The sequence below is a fragment of the Oncorhynchus mykiss genome, chromosome 29, assembly GCF_057628025.1.
Source record: "Oncorhynchus mykiss isolate SJ-2025 chromosome 29, ASM5762802v1, whole genome shotgun sequence".
In the NCBI taxonomy this organism is placed as follows: Eukaryota; Metazoa; Chordata; class Actinopteri; order Salmoniformes; family Salmonidae; genus Oncorhynchus; species Oncorhynchus mykiss.
In genome coordinates this window covers 28,575,131-28,590,937 of record NC_143050.1, presented here as the reverse complement: position 1 = coordinate 28,590,937, position 15,807 = coordinate 28,575,131, and the positions used below count along the sequence as shown (strand labels likewise).

General features: G+C 41.7%; 1 protein-coding gene across 4 annotated transcripts in view; it reads left to right on the top strand.

Moving 5' to 3' along the window:
* The window catches only part of tjp2a (tight junction protein 2a (zona occludens 2)), a 35,458-nt gene that overhangs the window by 2,576 nt on the left and 17,075 nt on the right, over nt 1-15,807 (top strand). For 2 of the 4 annotated variants that reach the window (XM_021590854.3, XM_036967845.2), the window contains exon 2: nt 11,734-11,872. Coding sequence is in view for 2 of the 4 variants with exons in the window: in XM_090226945.1 (XP_090083071.1) it covers nt 15,562-15,633 (72 nt within the window). In the remaining 2 variants the exon portion in view is untranslated. Of the gene's footprint in view, nt 1-11,733; nt 11,873-15,490; nt 15,634-15,807 lie in introns of those variants that run through there. The other 2 variants (XM_090226945.1, XM_090226946.1) reach the window with 1 other exon arrangement.

Sequence of the window (15,807 nt, the reverse complement as noted above, 5' to 3'; positions counted from 1 at the left end):
AGTTATTGTGATAGGGTAGGAAACAGTGTTGATTGGTTCCCCTAGGAAACTCTTATCATCTTTGGCCACATTGAATGATTTCACTTAGCTACATGAAGGAGCTAACATTCTTTCTTTGCGTATTTGGCTTTGATTTAGAAGATATTGTTGCACAAACAACACGCTGATTTAGGTCTACACCATTACTGGTATTATCAGGCTGTATAGCTAATTACGCTTGCTCTGACTCAGTACATTTAATAGCTAGCTGGCGATTAGCATTAGCGGCTAACACGATTGAGGCCCAACTTGCTAAGAAAATACAAACTAGCTGTTTGCAGATGTAAGAAACACAAATGAATAGTGTCATTTATAGAACACTGGTGGATTAATATTAAGAAGCAAAGTGAAAACTGCATCATTGTCATCAACATTGTTGCATGTGCTAGACTGAACACAAGTGTCTCAGTCGTGGAACAACAAATGCTCTCCTTGAGTGCTGGGGCGGGACTAGGTCTGTGTGGAAAAAGCGGCATGGAGAGAGATGACTTAAGTAGCGAAGTAAACTATACAAATGAACGTTACACCTAGTGTATTACATTTTAACAAACCAAACATTAAAATAGTTTTATAGAGGGTAAAGTAAAAAACCCAAAACGGTTCCTGCATCAATACTAGTATATCGTAAAATACGGTATACCGTCCAGCTCTCAGAGTATTTGGCTGTTTTGACTTCCAGAGCCAATTCCCCTTTTTAACAGAACATCAAATCAAACTACATTCGTCACATGCGCCGAATAAAACAAGTGTAGACCTTACCGTTGAACATGTAAGGTCCTTGGACTGTAAGGGGTAATGTTAGACTCCTTTTGTCCATTTATTGGGCTATGGGTATGTCTACCCAAAGCACTGAGACCTTATTCAGAATAGCAGATCCCAGTTAAAACATCTATTTGAGATAAGGTTCACTACACACCATGTGGAGAAGAGAGATATTGAGATATCTCCTTTTACTCCATTTCTTTATTTCAGTCAGCATGCCCAGACTATGTTTGTAAGAACTGAATGTATGTTTTAATGTGAGGCCTTCTTTGATCGGAGTCGTGACCAGTTCTGAATGCTGCAGGTTTAGGCATTTGTTTTACAATGAGATTCATCACCATTCATCGTGATAGCTTCAGCTTTATTAACTGCGTGCATTCATTTCCTAAAATCACTGCACGCTTATCTTAGATTAGTTCTCAACTGTGGGATGTTGACTGTCTCAGTGATTACTCAGGGACATCATTACGTAAACTGGTCTCAAAGCATTTTGTATTATTCTGTACGTAAATCTGAGTCACTCCATTTATCCTGAACAAAAATATAAATGCAACAATTTCCGCATTTTTACTGAGTTACAGTTCATGGGGTGGCAGGTAGCCTAGTGGTTAGAGCGTTGGACTGGTAACCGGAAGGTTGCAAGTTCAAATCCCCAAACTGACAAGGTACAAATCTGTCATTCTGCCCCTGAACCCACTATTCCTAGGCCGTCATTGAAAATAAGAATTTGTTCTTAACTGACTTGCCTAGTTAAATTAAGGTAAAATAAAAAGAGCGTTGGACTAATAACCGAAAGGTTGCAAGATCTAATCTCGGGCTGACAAGGTAAAAAATCATTGAAAATAAGAATTTGTTCTTAACTGAACTGCCTTGTTAAATAAAGGTACAGAAATATATAAATAAGGAAATCCATCAATTCTAATACATTCTTTAGGCCCTAATCTATGGATTTCCCATCACTGGGAATACCGATATCCATCTGTTGGTCACAGATGCCGATATGAAAAAAAATAGGGTCTAGGATCAGAACCAATCAGTATCTGGTGTGACCACCATTTGCCTCATGCAACACGACACATCTCCTTCACATAGAGTTGATCAGGCTGTTGATTGTAGCACGTGGAATGTTGTCCCACTGGCTATGCGAAGTTGCTGGATATTGTTGGGAACTGGAACATGCTGTCAATCCAGAGTATCCCAAATATGCTCAATGGGTGACATGTCTGCTGAGTATTCAGGCCATGGAAGTACTGGGACATTTTCAGCTTCAAGGAATTGTGTACAGATCCTTATGACATGGGGCCGTGCATTATCATTAACCTTTCACCTATCCCTTTTAGCCAACCTTAACCATTTAACCTATCTAATGTTAGCCACCTAGCTAGAATTCATAACATATTGTATGTTTTGCAAATTTGTAACATATAATACAAATTGTATTTCGTAACATACCCACAGATTAATACATATCATACTAAATTTAGTCTTGTTTTTACGTACAGAATAATCCAAAATGCTATAAAACCAGCTTGCATTACAGTAGGCAAGAAGTCTCTCTCATTCATTCATTGTGATTGACATGTCTCCCTCTGCCATATACATTCCAAATACAGTGAGCTCCAAAAATATTGGGATAGTGACACATTTTTGTTTTGTCTCTGTACTCCAGCACTTTGAATTTTAAATGATACAATGACTTATGTTAAAGTGCAGACTGTCAGCTTTAATCTGACAGTATTTTCATACATATCGGGTGAACCGTTTAGATATTACAGCACATTTTGTACATAGTCCCCCCATTTATGGGGTCCCAAAGTATTGGGACCAATCATTTTCGTATTTATTTACCCTTTTTAACTTGGCAAGTCAGTTAAGAACACATTCTTATTTACAATGATGGCCTATCAAAAGGCCTCCTGTTTTCCAAAGTTAGTTATCTGGTCCCGTATTCCTAGCACCCAATGCTTGTGACTCTACAACCTTGTTGGATACATTTGCTGTTTGTTTTGGTTGTGTTTCATTTTGGAGTCACGTTTTTTGTAAATAAGAATATGTTTCTGAACACTTCTACTCTAATGTGGATGCTACAATTATTGTGGATAGTCCTGAATGAATCGTGAGTAATGATGAGTGAGAGTTACTCGCAAATATCCTACCCCCAAGACATGCTAACCGTTCACCATTACGTGTGTGGGGGGGGGGGGGGGGGGGGGGGGGGTTTATGCCTCTGTAACTTTCTGATTCATTCAGGATTATCCGTAATCATGGTAGAATCTACATTAATGTAGAAGTGTTTAAAAACGTTTTTCTTTACAAAATAAGTGACTCTAATATGACTCAATACGTTATATACCATCCATTTCCATTGGGCACCAAATAATCTGAAACACAACCAAAACAAACAGCACATGCATTCAATCCAACAAATTTGTGGAGTCACAAGCTTGATGTAGTCATTGCGTGCTAGGTAAATGGGACCAAATACTTTTATTTATTTTATTTTACCTTTATTTAACTAGGCAAGTCAGTTAAGAACAAATTCTTATTTTCAATGGCGGCCTAGGAACAGTGGGTTAACTACCTTGTTCAGGGGCAGAACGACAGATTTGTACCTTGTCAGCTCGGGGATTTGAACTTGCAACCTTCCGGTTACTCTCTAACCACTCGGCTACCCTGCCGCCCCTTAACTTCACATTTTAAGTGAATTTGTCCCAATACTTTAGTCCCCCCCCCCCACCCCCATTTAAGGGGTCCATCTCCAAAAAGTGCTGTTATTTCTAAACGATTCACCCGATATGGATGAAAATACCCTCTAATGCTGACAGTTTGTACTTGAACCTCATAGTCATTTTATCATTTAAAATCCAATGTGCTGGAGTACACACCCAAAACAAACAAGATGTCACTGTCCCAATACTTTTGGAGCTCACTGTACATATGGACATTGTGAAAGCAGATCAAGCAAAATACTACAGTAATACTGCACGTGGTGAGGGCAGGGTCACAGTGAAACCGACTGGGATAAAACAACTCGCAAGTAGACATTCAATGGCTACCTATTTAGAAATCACTAAGTACAGCAGAATTAACTCAGTTAAAGGGATACTTTGGGATTTTGGCAATGAGGCCCTTTATCTACTTGCCCAGAGTCAGAGGAACTTGTGGATACAATTTTTATGTCTCTGTGTTATGTCAGTTTATAGACCCGATGCCAAGGTATTGGGACATCAAAAAACTGTCCCTAATTGATTTAAATTTTATACGGTATTGCTGTCAAACGTTTTGACTTGAAGTGAAACTTTTTTTAAATTTATTTATACTAAACATTTTAAGCCATTTATGATATTTATTTTTAGGCAGACAGACTAATTGTCTCTTCCAATTTTGTGGCAGAATAGCGACGAGTTGGTTACAATTTTGTATTGAGCACTGTCTTTACACTTGTGCACATGCCACTGACTACATGAATTCATATTAGGAATATATTTCATGAGATTACTATAAAGAACTTGATTCTATGTATTAAGCTGTTTTGGAAAAAGTAAAGGTTTTAGATTAGAATTCTAGTCATCAGTCAGCACAGTGGTAGCATCATTCATGCTCTTTATCCCTTAGACTGTGCCTGCTGTCTGGATGATGCACAATGCAAAGCAATTTAAAAGTGCTTAATTCTATGTGTTTGTTACCTAACTGGGTATAAAAGAGACTGTTATTTATAGCCTTGCTGCTTGTTTGGGGCCCATGGAGTGCTCAGGGATTTCTATGCCCTGCTCACTGGCAGTGAAATCTTCTGCTGTCATTTACCAACCATACAGAGAGCGGTAATCCAGACATGCAAACTGCTGGAATATCATTCCTGCCCGGAGGTTTGCATTGGCTGGCAGCTCACTGAATACATTTATTTATTTATTTCTGTACTGTCAGCGGGTGACAGGGCATACATGCATGTGAATGAAATAGTGAAGACACTTGCCAGTTTGTCAGCACAAACATGTTTCAAGCAGGCCACCATAGTCCCTGTGTCCAAGAACACTAAGGTAGCCTGCCTAAATGACTACCGACCTGTAGCACTCACGTCAGTAGCCATGAAGTGCTTTGAAAGGCTGGTCATGGCTCACATCAACACCATTATCCCAGAAACCCTAGACCCAATCCAATTTGCATACCGCACCAACAGATCCACAGATGATGCAATCTCTATTGCACTCCACACCGCCCTTTCCCGCCTGGACAAACGGAACACATGTGAGAATGCAATTCATTAACTACAGCTCAGCGTTCAACACCATAGTGCCCTCAAAGCTCATCACTAAACTAAAGGACCCTGGAACTAAACTCCTCCCTCTGCAACTGGATCCTGGACTTCCTGATAAGCCGCCCCCAGGTGGTGAGGGTAGGTAATAACACATCCTCCACGCTGATCCTCAACACGGGGGCCCCTCGGGTGCGTGCTCAGTCCCCTCTTGTACTCCCTGTTCACTCATGACTGCACGGCCAGGCACGACTCCAACACATCATTACATTTACCTCACCAAGCAAAGTGAGAAGGTCTATCACAGTCTGCCGATATGGACAGCCACATCAAGAGGATCCTCTACACTGCTCAAAAAAATAGAGGGAACACTTAAACAACACAATGTAACTCCAAGTCAATCACACTTCTGTGAAATCAAACTGTCCACTTAGAAAGCAACACTCACTGACAATAAATTTCACATGCTGTTGTGCAAATGGAATAGACAACAGGTGGAAATTATAGGCAATTAGCAAGACACCCCCAATAAAGGAGGGGTTCTGCAGGGGGTGACCACAGACCACTTCTCAGTTCCTATCCTTCCTGGCTGATGTTTTGGTCACTTTTGAATGCTGGCGGTGTTTTCACTCTAGTGGTAGCATGAGACGGAGTCTACAACCCACACAAGTGGCTCAGGTAGTGCAGCTCATCCAGGATGGCACATCAATGTGAGCTGTGGCAAGAAGGTTTGCTGTGTCTGTCAGCGTAGTGTCCAGAGCATGGAGGCGCTACCAGGAGCGTGGAGGAGGCCGTAGGAGGGCAACAACCCAGCAGCAGGACCGCTACCTCCGCCTTTGTGCAAGGAGGAGCAGGAGGAGCACTGCCAGAGCCCTGCAAAATGACCTCCAGCAGGCCACTAATGTGCATGTGTCTGCTCAAACGGTCAGAAACAGACTCCATGAGGGTGGTATGAGGGCCCGACGTCCACAGGTGGGGGTTGTGCTTACAGCCCAACACCGTGCAGGAGGTTTGTCATTTGCCAGAGAACACCGAGATTGGCAAATTCGCCACTGGTGCCCTGTGCTCTTCACAGATGAAAGCAGGTTCACACTGAGCACGTGACAGAGTCTGGCGACGCCGTAGAGAACGTTCTGCTGCCTGCAACATCCTCCAGCATGACCGGTTTGGCGGTGGGTCAGACATGGTGTGGGGTGGCATTTATTTGGGGGGCCGCACAGCCCTCCATGTGCTCGCCAGAGGTAGCCTGACTGCCATTAGGTACCGAGATGAGATCCTCAGACCCCTTGAGACTGAATCTAATTGAGCACATCTGGGACATCATGTCTCGCTCCATCCACCAACGCCACATTGCACCACAGACTGTCCAGGAGTTGGCGGATGCTTTAGTCCAGGTCTGGGAGGTCAGGAGACCATCCGCCACCTCATCAGGAGCATGCCCAGGTGTTGTAGGGAGGTCATACAGGCACGTGGAGACCACACACACTACTGAGCCTCATTTTGACTATTTTTAAGGACATTACATCAAAGTTGGATCAGCCTGTAGTGTGGTTTTCCACTTTAATTTTGAGTGTGACTCCAAATCCAGACCTCCATGGGTTGATACATTTGATTTCCATTAATAATTTGTGTGATTTTGTTGTCAGCACATTCTACTATGTAAAGAAAAAAGTATTTAATAAAAATATTTCATTCATTCAGATCTAGGATGTGTTATTTTAGTGTTCCCTTTATTTTTTGGAGCAGTGTATTTTGAGAGAGCGTGGTAAGCAGCCTGAAACTCCTGGAACCTATAGCAGTAGCCATTGCTTGGATTGAGGTGGACAATGCCATCCTGTCTGATGTTCAGACTCGGTTTGCAGATGTAAGAGAAGAAATCTGTACTGCCCTGCCCACAACACTGTTGCTCCTGCCCACTTCACTAGTGCTGAAATACATCAAAAAGCGTGAAGATTTCTGCCTGAAGCCCATACACGCCGCAGCGTACGTGTTGGATGCCAAGTATGCTGGCTAGAGCATCCTGTCTGGTGCAGAGATCAACAAGGCCTATGGTGTCATCACTACTGTGTCTCGCCACCTTGGCCTGGATGAGGGCAAGGTTCTTGGCAGTCTGGCGAAGTACACTTCCAAGCAAGGGCTTTGGGATGGAGATGCAATATGGCAGTCGTGCCAACATATCTCATCAGCCACCTGGTGGAAGGGACTTTGTGGATCTGAGCCTCTTTCCCCTGTTGCCTCCATCATCCTCCAAATCCCACCAACATCAGCTGCTTCCGAGCACAACAGCTCCTTGTTTTTGAACACACAAGAAACAAGCCATCCTCAAACATGGAACATGCCATCCTCAACAAGGTTGGTAAGTGACAGTGAAGATGAGGCCTCGGAGTCTGATGTTCAAGAGGTGGACATTGAGGAGGTCCAGGGAGAAGACATGGAACCCTGAGAGGAAGACAACCATAGCTTTAGTTTCCAGACTATCATTTTACAGATGTATGTTAAAAACATTTTTGGGAGATGTGATGGATCATTCAATATTATCTTTTGTTGTTCAGTGAAATCATCCCATGTGAAGAGTCAACTCATTTAAAGTTCAATTTGTAAAATATTATTATTTAAAAAAAACAATTCTATTGGAAGGATTTAATCATTTGCAATTGTCTACTGATAAGGTAAAAGGTTTCTGTCTCCATGTGATATGGTAAATATATCCAATGCAAAAACCATCTACTTTTGAATGGTATTAATATTAATTTGCATATATTCCCGTTAATTCCCACAAAGTTTCCTCCTCTGAATATTCCCCAAAATGTGCAACCCTTGTCCAAACACACCAAGACAGCCGTGAAGAGGGCACGACAAAACGTATTCCCTCTCAGGAGACTGAAAAGATTTGGCATGGGTCCTCAGATCCTCAAAAGGTTCTACAGCTGCACCATCGAAAGCGTCCTGAAGGGTTGCATCACTGCCTGGTATGGCAACTGCTCGGGCTCTGACCGCAAGGCACTACAGAGGTAATGTGTACGGCCCAGTACATCACCAGGGCCAAGCTTCCTGACATCCACGACCTCTATACCAGGCGGTGTCAGAAAGGCCCTAATAATTGTAAAAGATTCCAGCCACCCTAGTCATAGACTGTTCTCTCTGCTACCGCACGGCAAGCAGTACCGGAGAAGCAAGTCTCTAGGTCCAAGAAGCTTCTAAACAGCTTCTATCCCAAGCCATAAGACTCCTGAACAGCTAATCAAATGCCTACCCAGACTATTTTCATCCCCCCACCTCGCTTCTATGCTGCTGCTACTCTCTGGTATTATCTATGCATAGTCACTTTAATAACTACTTACATGTACATATTACCTTGACACCGGTGCCCCCGCACATTGACTCTGTACCGGTACCCCCCTTGTATATAATCTCGCTATTGTTATTTCGCTGCTGCTCTTTAATTATTCGTTTTTCTTATCTCTTTAAAAAAAAAATATTTTCTTAACTGCATTGTTGGTTAAGGGCTTGTAAGTAAGCATTTCACTGTAAGGTCTACTACACCTGTTGTGTTTGTCACATGCTAGATGAATGATCTGTTGGGGGATGGAGAGGGTATGGTGTGAGGATGGAAGTGTGTGTGAGGATGGTAATGATAGGGGGCTCTGGGTGTTAATGGCCAGAGGACTAATTCTCTGTGGGGATTATGAGGAAATGGGGCGGGGTGTATACATGATCTATCAGGGCTTAGTACCGGAATTATCCTGGCAGCAGCGTTTTCATTAGTGCAATGTTTAGAGATCTCCAGAATTGTATAAGAGTGACTTGCTGTCATCCCCTCTGGGCCTGCCCACCGCCTGTAATGTGGCTGTAATTGTCAATTTTCTTTCTCTGGGGGGGAAAATACATCTGTCGGAGCTGATGTTAGGGGACACGGGGCTCATTATCGCAAATGTAGTAGCTAGTGGGCAGGGTTCAGTGTATGTGTGACGGCAGTGAGCACAGTGGTGGGAGAGAGGGATGGTAGTCAGGGGTTTAGAGTATTGTGGAGGGAAGTGAGGTATGTTAGTGGAACCGTTGTGAGTAGCATGGGGTGTAAGTGAAGAAACAGCTGAGGGCTCAAAGATGAAGTTTAAGAAGTTCATTACCATCATGCAGGCGGCCATGGGGATCGTCCCCCTCAACAAAAGAGAGCTCCTAGCACCTGGGAGGAAGCGATGGAAACCCCCAGGGTGAGTGAAGCTGAGGTGTGGTGGATGAGCGTGTTGGTGTGAAATTAATGTGGGTCTAGTGTCGGTAGCATGTAGCTTAACTCTGGTGGATTCAAGTACACGCATTTACTGCACCTCTAACGTAGTTGAATCATTTGCACTACAAATAATCAATTGTGTGTGTGTGTGCCAGAATGTATAGATGTTTCAGACAGATGGTTCTAGCCTACATGCTACAGCATGAGCATGTGTGTTGTCATTAGTTCCCGCTCAGGTCATAGAGCTTTGAGTGTGACTATAGATGCACAGCAGATGAATGTAGCAGAGATCCTGTGAGTCGCATGGCTCTCCTGAGCTGACCCAGTCCAGTCACTCACTGGATCCATTATGGAACCTTTCTTTAGTTTGTGTGTGTTTTGATTTATTTATCAATCAATCAAATGTATTTATAAAGCCCTTTTTACATCAGCATGTCACAAAGTGCTATATGACCCCTCACCCACTGAGGTTTTGTGTGTGTGATCCCTCGACCACTTTTGAGGACATTGTAGATCAGTAATTCACTATACACAACATTGGTCTTAATCATTCTCCTAAGATACATAGATTGCAGTATTCTTAGTTTGGAGATTTCCTAATTATGTAGTCTCATTCCAGGCTGTACCACAACCGGCCGTGATTGGGAGTCACATAGGGCGGCGCACATTTGGCACAGCATCGTTAGGGTTTGGCCAGGGTAGGTCGTTATTGTAAATACAAATGTTCTTAACGGACTTGCCTAGTCAAATAAAATTGAAATAAAAATAAATATATGCTGATAGAAGCTTGCCTGTAGTTTCCCTGCACATCTTAACACTGCTAGGGTCAGGGTTTTGGGGAGACAGTTGAAAAGGCAAACAACACGAGCTGAGCATTTAGTCAAAACAAAAATATGAACGCAACAATTTCAAAGATTTTACTAAGTTACAGTTAATATCAGTAAATTGTAATACATTTATTAGGCCCTAATCTAAGTATTTCACATGAATGGAAATACAGATGTGCATCTGTTGGTCACAGATGCCTTTTTTTGAAAGGTAGGGGCATGGATCAGAACCCCAGTCAGTATCTGGTGTGACCACCATTTGCCTCATGCAGTGTGACACATTTCCTTTGCATAGAGTTGATCAGGCTGTTGATTGTGGAATGTTGTCCACTCTTCAATGGCTGTGTGAAGTTACCGGATATTGTTGGGAACTGAAACACACTGTCGTATACGTCAATCCAGAGCATCCCAAACTTGCTCAATGAGTGACAGGTCTGGTTAGTATGCAGGCCATGGAAGAACTTGAACATTTTCAGCTTTCAGGAATTGTGTGCAGATCCTTGCGACATGGGGCAATGCATTATCATGCAATTGTGTTCACATAACAGCACCGCCTCTCTATTTACAACGTTGACATCAGCAAACCACTCACCAACACTATGCCATACACGCTTTCGGCCATCTGCCGGGTACTGTTGAAACCGGGATTAATCCTTGAAGAGCACACTTCTCCAGCATGCCAGTGCCCATCGAAGGTGAGCATTTTCCCACTCAAGCTGGTTACAACGTTGAACTGCAGTCAGTCAGTCAAGACCCTGGTGAGGAAGACAAGCATGCAGATGAGCTTCCCTGAGACGGTTTCTGACAGTTTGTGCAGAAAATCTTGTTTTTGTGCATTTGGGTTTTGTGTGATTTTTTTTTATTCAGCTCATGAAACATGGGACCTACACCTTACATGTTGTGTTTTTATATTTTTGTATGGTGTATTTATTCCTCTTCTGACACAAGGCCAAATAGCAGAGCATATGTTTGGCTCAAATGCAAACAGATTACAGCTACACTGGCTCTCCTTGTTGTCCCCTCCCCCCTCCACTGCCCTCTTACAAATGCAATCAATTTTTTAAAATGTTTTTGTGTATTTTTAATGATTTTTGTATTCGACGGGCAGAATAAATAGCATTAGACAAATGATTTATCGCTGCATGTCCATATCACATGACATTCAATAATAATGTATAAGGTATTTATAGTATATGTGTAACTGGTGTGAAATGGCTAGCTAGTTAGCATTGCTCGCTAGTAGCGTGCTAGTAGCATTTCATTTTGTGACGTCACACATGCTCTGAGACTTGCTCTGCAAGGGCCACGGCTTTTTTGCAGAAATCGGTACTGATGCTTCGTGGGAGGCAGTTGTTTTCAGAGGGTCCCTGGGTCGAGCCCAGGTTGGGGCAAGGAGAGGGATGGAAGCAACTCTTACACATGCACAGACATACCAATTAACAGTACATGGTATGCTAATTGATTCCACCATTACAAGATCAAATATTTGTCTTAATTAGTTTCTACTTTTTTCTTCCGAGCTACATTTTACATAGGTTGACAATTTAAAACTCCTTATACAAAGTTGAACTCTGATCTTAATGTTGAGTAATGGTTATCGAAAGCCCTTTTGTCTCTCCCCACAGGGACACATCCAGTACTGACCAGTCCAACACTGACCTGTACCGATCTAGCTGCTCCTGGGATAGGTTCTACTGGACCAAAGAAGCCCAGTACCTGTGTCTCCGTCGACTCTCTTCACCCAGCTACTCTGCTATTCTGAAGGTACGTCATCATTTCTGCAAACTTTGTATGTGTATTCTTTGCCCATCCTAATCTGCCCTAAGACCGTGAGTGTGTGTGGTTGGACAAAGGATTTATATATTGCCATTTTGTGATCTACTCTGTAAACAGGAAATCAAGAGTGGTTTTGGCAGTAGGATATGGTTTAAAAGTCTGTTTGAAAATCTCTGCTGGATATCTATTACCTTGGATCATCCTTCGGTTATTCATGTTCCTCATTCACAATGTTTCCAAGGCCTATGTCCCTTAGCACTATTTGGAAGTTGCTGGCCCACGCACCTCACCCAATGCATATTTAACCAGGAGTCTTCCGTAGAAGCAGTTGAAAGAGAACTCAGCGGAAAAGATTCAGGCCACCCATCACAGCAGATTATTGCGCTAAATGCATGTGCAACCGGAAATGCTGTTTGATCTTGAGGCTACTAGTAGCACTGTTATCTACTCTACTTTGATGCAATGAAATGGAGCTACGCTTGAAGGCTACATAACTTGACAGCTCTGAATCTGATATTGGAACGACACACCAGCATATTAATATTTTTATTCAGCTTGCATTGTTAGATTGAAAAACCTGTCCTTTTTACAACACTGAAACTCTACAACTAACAATCATTCTGTCCATTTTGGAACTGACTGACTTGCCTCTGTTAGTCTTGGGACACCCAGGGGTGAAAAATCTATTAAAGTTATCTGGAAGGATCCATTTTGTCAAAATAAAATTGACAGAATTCCAAACGATAATGAATGCGTGTTGTATTTTATTGGTTTGAACATTAGTTGGGTGTTTTTATATACATTATTTGGTTGTGGTAATGGACTGCGTTTTATAGGTCTACATATTTGTTGAGATAAAATATCGAGACACTTACCTCCATCTTGAATTGGTACATCCTAATACTGTCGTCTCTTTCGGCACTCGGACTCACTCAACATTGTTTTACAGAGTTTTTTTAAAAACGTTTTTAACTCGGACCCATCTTCCAGCATTGGGTAACAACATCCCCCACGTCTATTTCTATGGGCACAAGCACTGTTCATGACACAAACTGTTCACCCCCCTCGTTGGCAGCTAGAACATTTGCAATTCTACACATTTTGCCATGTGTTTTTGTGATATTTGGGTGAGTCAAACATTACAAAAAAATGTTAGCTGACATGGGTTGGTTGATCTGGACATTTCTGACAGGTTTGAAATCACTCTAAAGTCCGAGCCTACTAGTGGTTTTAACCCAGTAGTGTAGGTAAATGTTATCCCTTGAAATCTGTTAGTGTCTTTGATAGTGCATTTGGGCACCCCGTGTAGTGTAGCTAGCTGTTCTGCAAGTAGAGGGCGTGCTGCTACTAGAAGACATTCTAGAGTGGACTAGTCTGATGGCTGCCCTGTAGATAAAAACACACCATAATGAGAACTGTTTAGAATTGCAGTGCTGGAGTTATAGGCATACCTGGCATGTGTTTTGTGTAAGGCTTTGTAGTGGATTTGTATGCTTGTTTGTGTTGTCTTATTATATTGTGTGTGTGTGTGCATATTGGGTAAAATCCATTTAAATGATTACAAACAATTGTTGTCAAACAATTTGTATTGTTTTGTTGTACAAAACAATCCTTTTCATAATGTCAATTTATCTAAATGTAGAAACTCATATATTTTTTCATATTCGCATATGTTGTAGCTTAGACCTCATTTCACATCTGAGATTTTTGTGTTGTGCTTGCCATCGGTTGAGACAACATTCTCTTGAATTTCAAACATAAAAATATAATTCATAGATTGGCACTATCCCTTCAAACCACCAAGTTAGCTGGTAGACCATTTGACATTTTAATTTAATACAAATTGTAACTTTTAATTACTACCAAAAAACAAAGATGACTGATGGTCCACCCACCAAGCGAATGTTAACTTAAAAACATGCTCTGGTACTTTGGTGACTAAGAAAGCATTTTTTTTACTGTACCTCAATTAGCCAAGAAATACCTCATTTGAAAGCAACTGTTCTCTTGAAGCTATGCTGTGCAATTTTCCCCACGTGCTACATCAGATGACCTGGCCTCCACAATCACCCGACCTCATCCCAATTGAGATGGTTTGGGATGAAGGATGAGTGAAGGAAAAGCAGCCAACAAGTGCTCAGCATATGTGGGAACTCCTTCAAGAAGTTTGGAAAAGTATTCCATGTGAAGCTAGTTGAGAGAATGCCAAGAGTGTGCAAAGCTGTCATCAAGGCAAAGGGTTGAAGAATCTAAAAAATGTTTTTACTTTGATTACTACATGATTCTGTATGTGCTATTTCATAGTTTTGATGTCTTCACAATTATTCTACAATGTAGAAAATAGTAAAAAATAAAGAAAAGCCCTTGAATGAGTAGCAAAAGTTGTGTCCAAACTTTTGCCTGGTACTGTATGTGATACAGTACCCAATTTTTGGGGACCACTTTTGGCTGGTGAGTGCTACTTTCAGAGCTACTGACTCTAAAGTATACAAAAGTATCAGAGAATCTTTTTAAATGATAGGTCTTGATGTCTATTCTATTAATTATATTTATATGATTTCAATAGATTTCCTATGGAGGGTTGACAGTATAATTCAAAACAGCAGATATTCCCATTCAAGTCAACATTCTCTGATGTGTGGACATCCAACCATCCTTCTTGGTAACATTTTGAAAGTTTAAATGTAAATTTTATTCCCATAGTAGTGCATTTATCAGCCAAAACATGACACCTACCCTGTATTCAAGAGCACGTTGTGTCTCAACCAATGGCAGGCAGAACACGTTAGCTAATGTAAAATAGGGTCTACGCTACAATGTACGTGACTATGTAAACAATCAGAGTTTGTGTTTTTTAGATACTTGACGTTAAAGGGGAACTAAACCATTATTCATCAACTCCAGCACCACTTCCGCATATTTGAAAATGGCGTGTGTCTATGTTTTGTAGTTAAAAAAAACAACAACTAAAAAACAAAGATAAGTGCTTCCAGTGAGGGGTGGTGCTTGAGATTATGAATATGAAGTTGAAACATTGTGAAATTACATTTGAATTATTCAGAAATGAATGTTTGTCATATAATTTTGCATACATTATAAAATAGTTTGACAACCCTGTTTTGTAAGCTTTTAAATTACATCAATTTCAACCGTTTTAGCTTTTTCAGTGATGAAAACATGGTATGATAGGGTATGCAAAATGGGTCAACTTTGAGCACCTTTTATCTCTTGAATATTTTGGCATTCGGGTCCAAAAAGTCACTTTCTGACCACTTCTACAATGGGAAATTTAGGTTCCGTTTAAATCAAAAGGGATGCTGTCAAAAAGTGATTGAATTCAAATGGATTTACCCTATTTGAGTTAAATGCGTTCACACGTACATCTGCATATACTCATTCGTATATGTCGGTGTGCGATTTATCTCGGTGCGTCTATGCACGTTATTTTGTGTGCATGTGTATTTAATCATCGCCGCGTTTGCAATTGTGTGTTTACACTCTGTGGACGGTGGGATTTGCGCTGAATGTAGGCCAGCAAAATAGAGCTTACGTCAAAGCTAGGCAGGCAGATAAATGCAGGGTGTGGCTGCGCTGTGGGAATGGATGAGGTCGTGGCGTAGCAGCTCAGGCAGCCAGAGCAAATAGTCAGTGGAGGTAGATAGAGCAGAGAAGGAACCATGAAGACTGTCCTACACCTGCACAGGAAGTGGATCCACACCTACAAGGCCATCCGTATCCTCCAGGGGCTTGTGAGTGACTTCAGCTTGGCTCTAGTTAGACAGGTGGTCTCTGGGTGGAAAGGTAGACCGATCAGCAGGTGTTTCATGGTGGGTGTAGCAGTTGGTTAAAATGTGGGTGGGTACTTTGGTCAAGTTCTCTGTTTTCATCTGGTATGTGTACTGTATTGGATGGTTTGTGTAAGG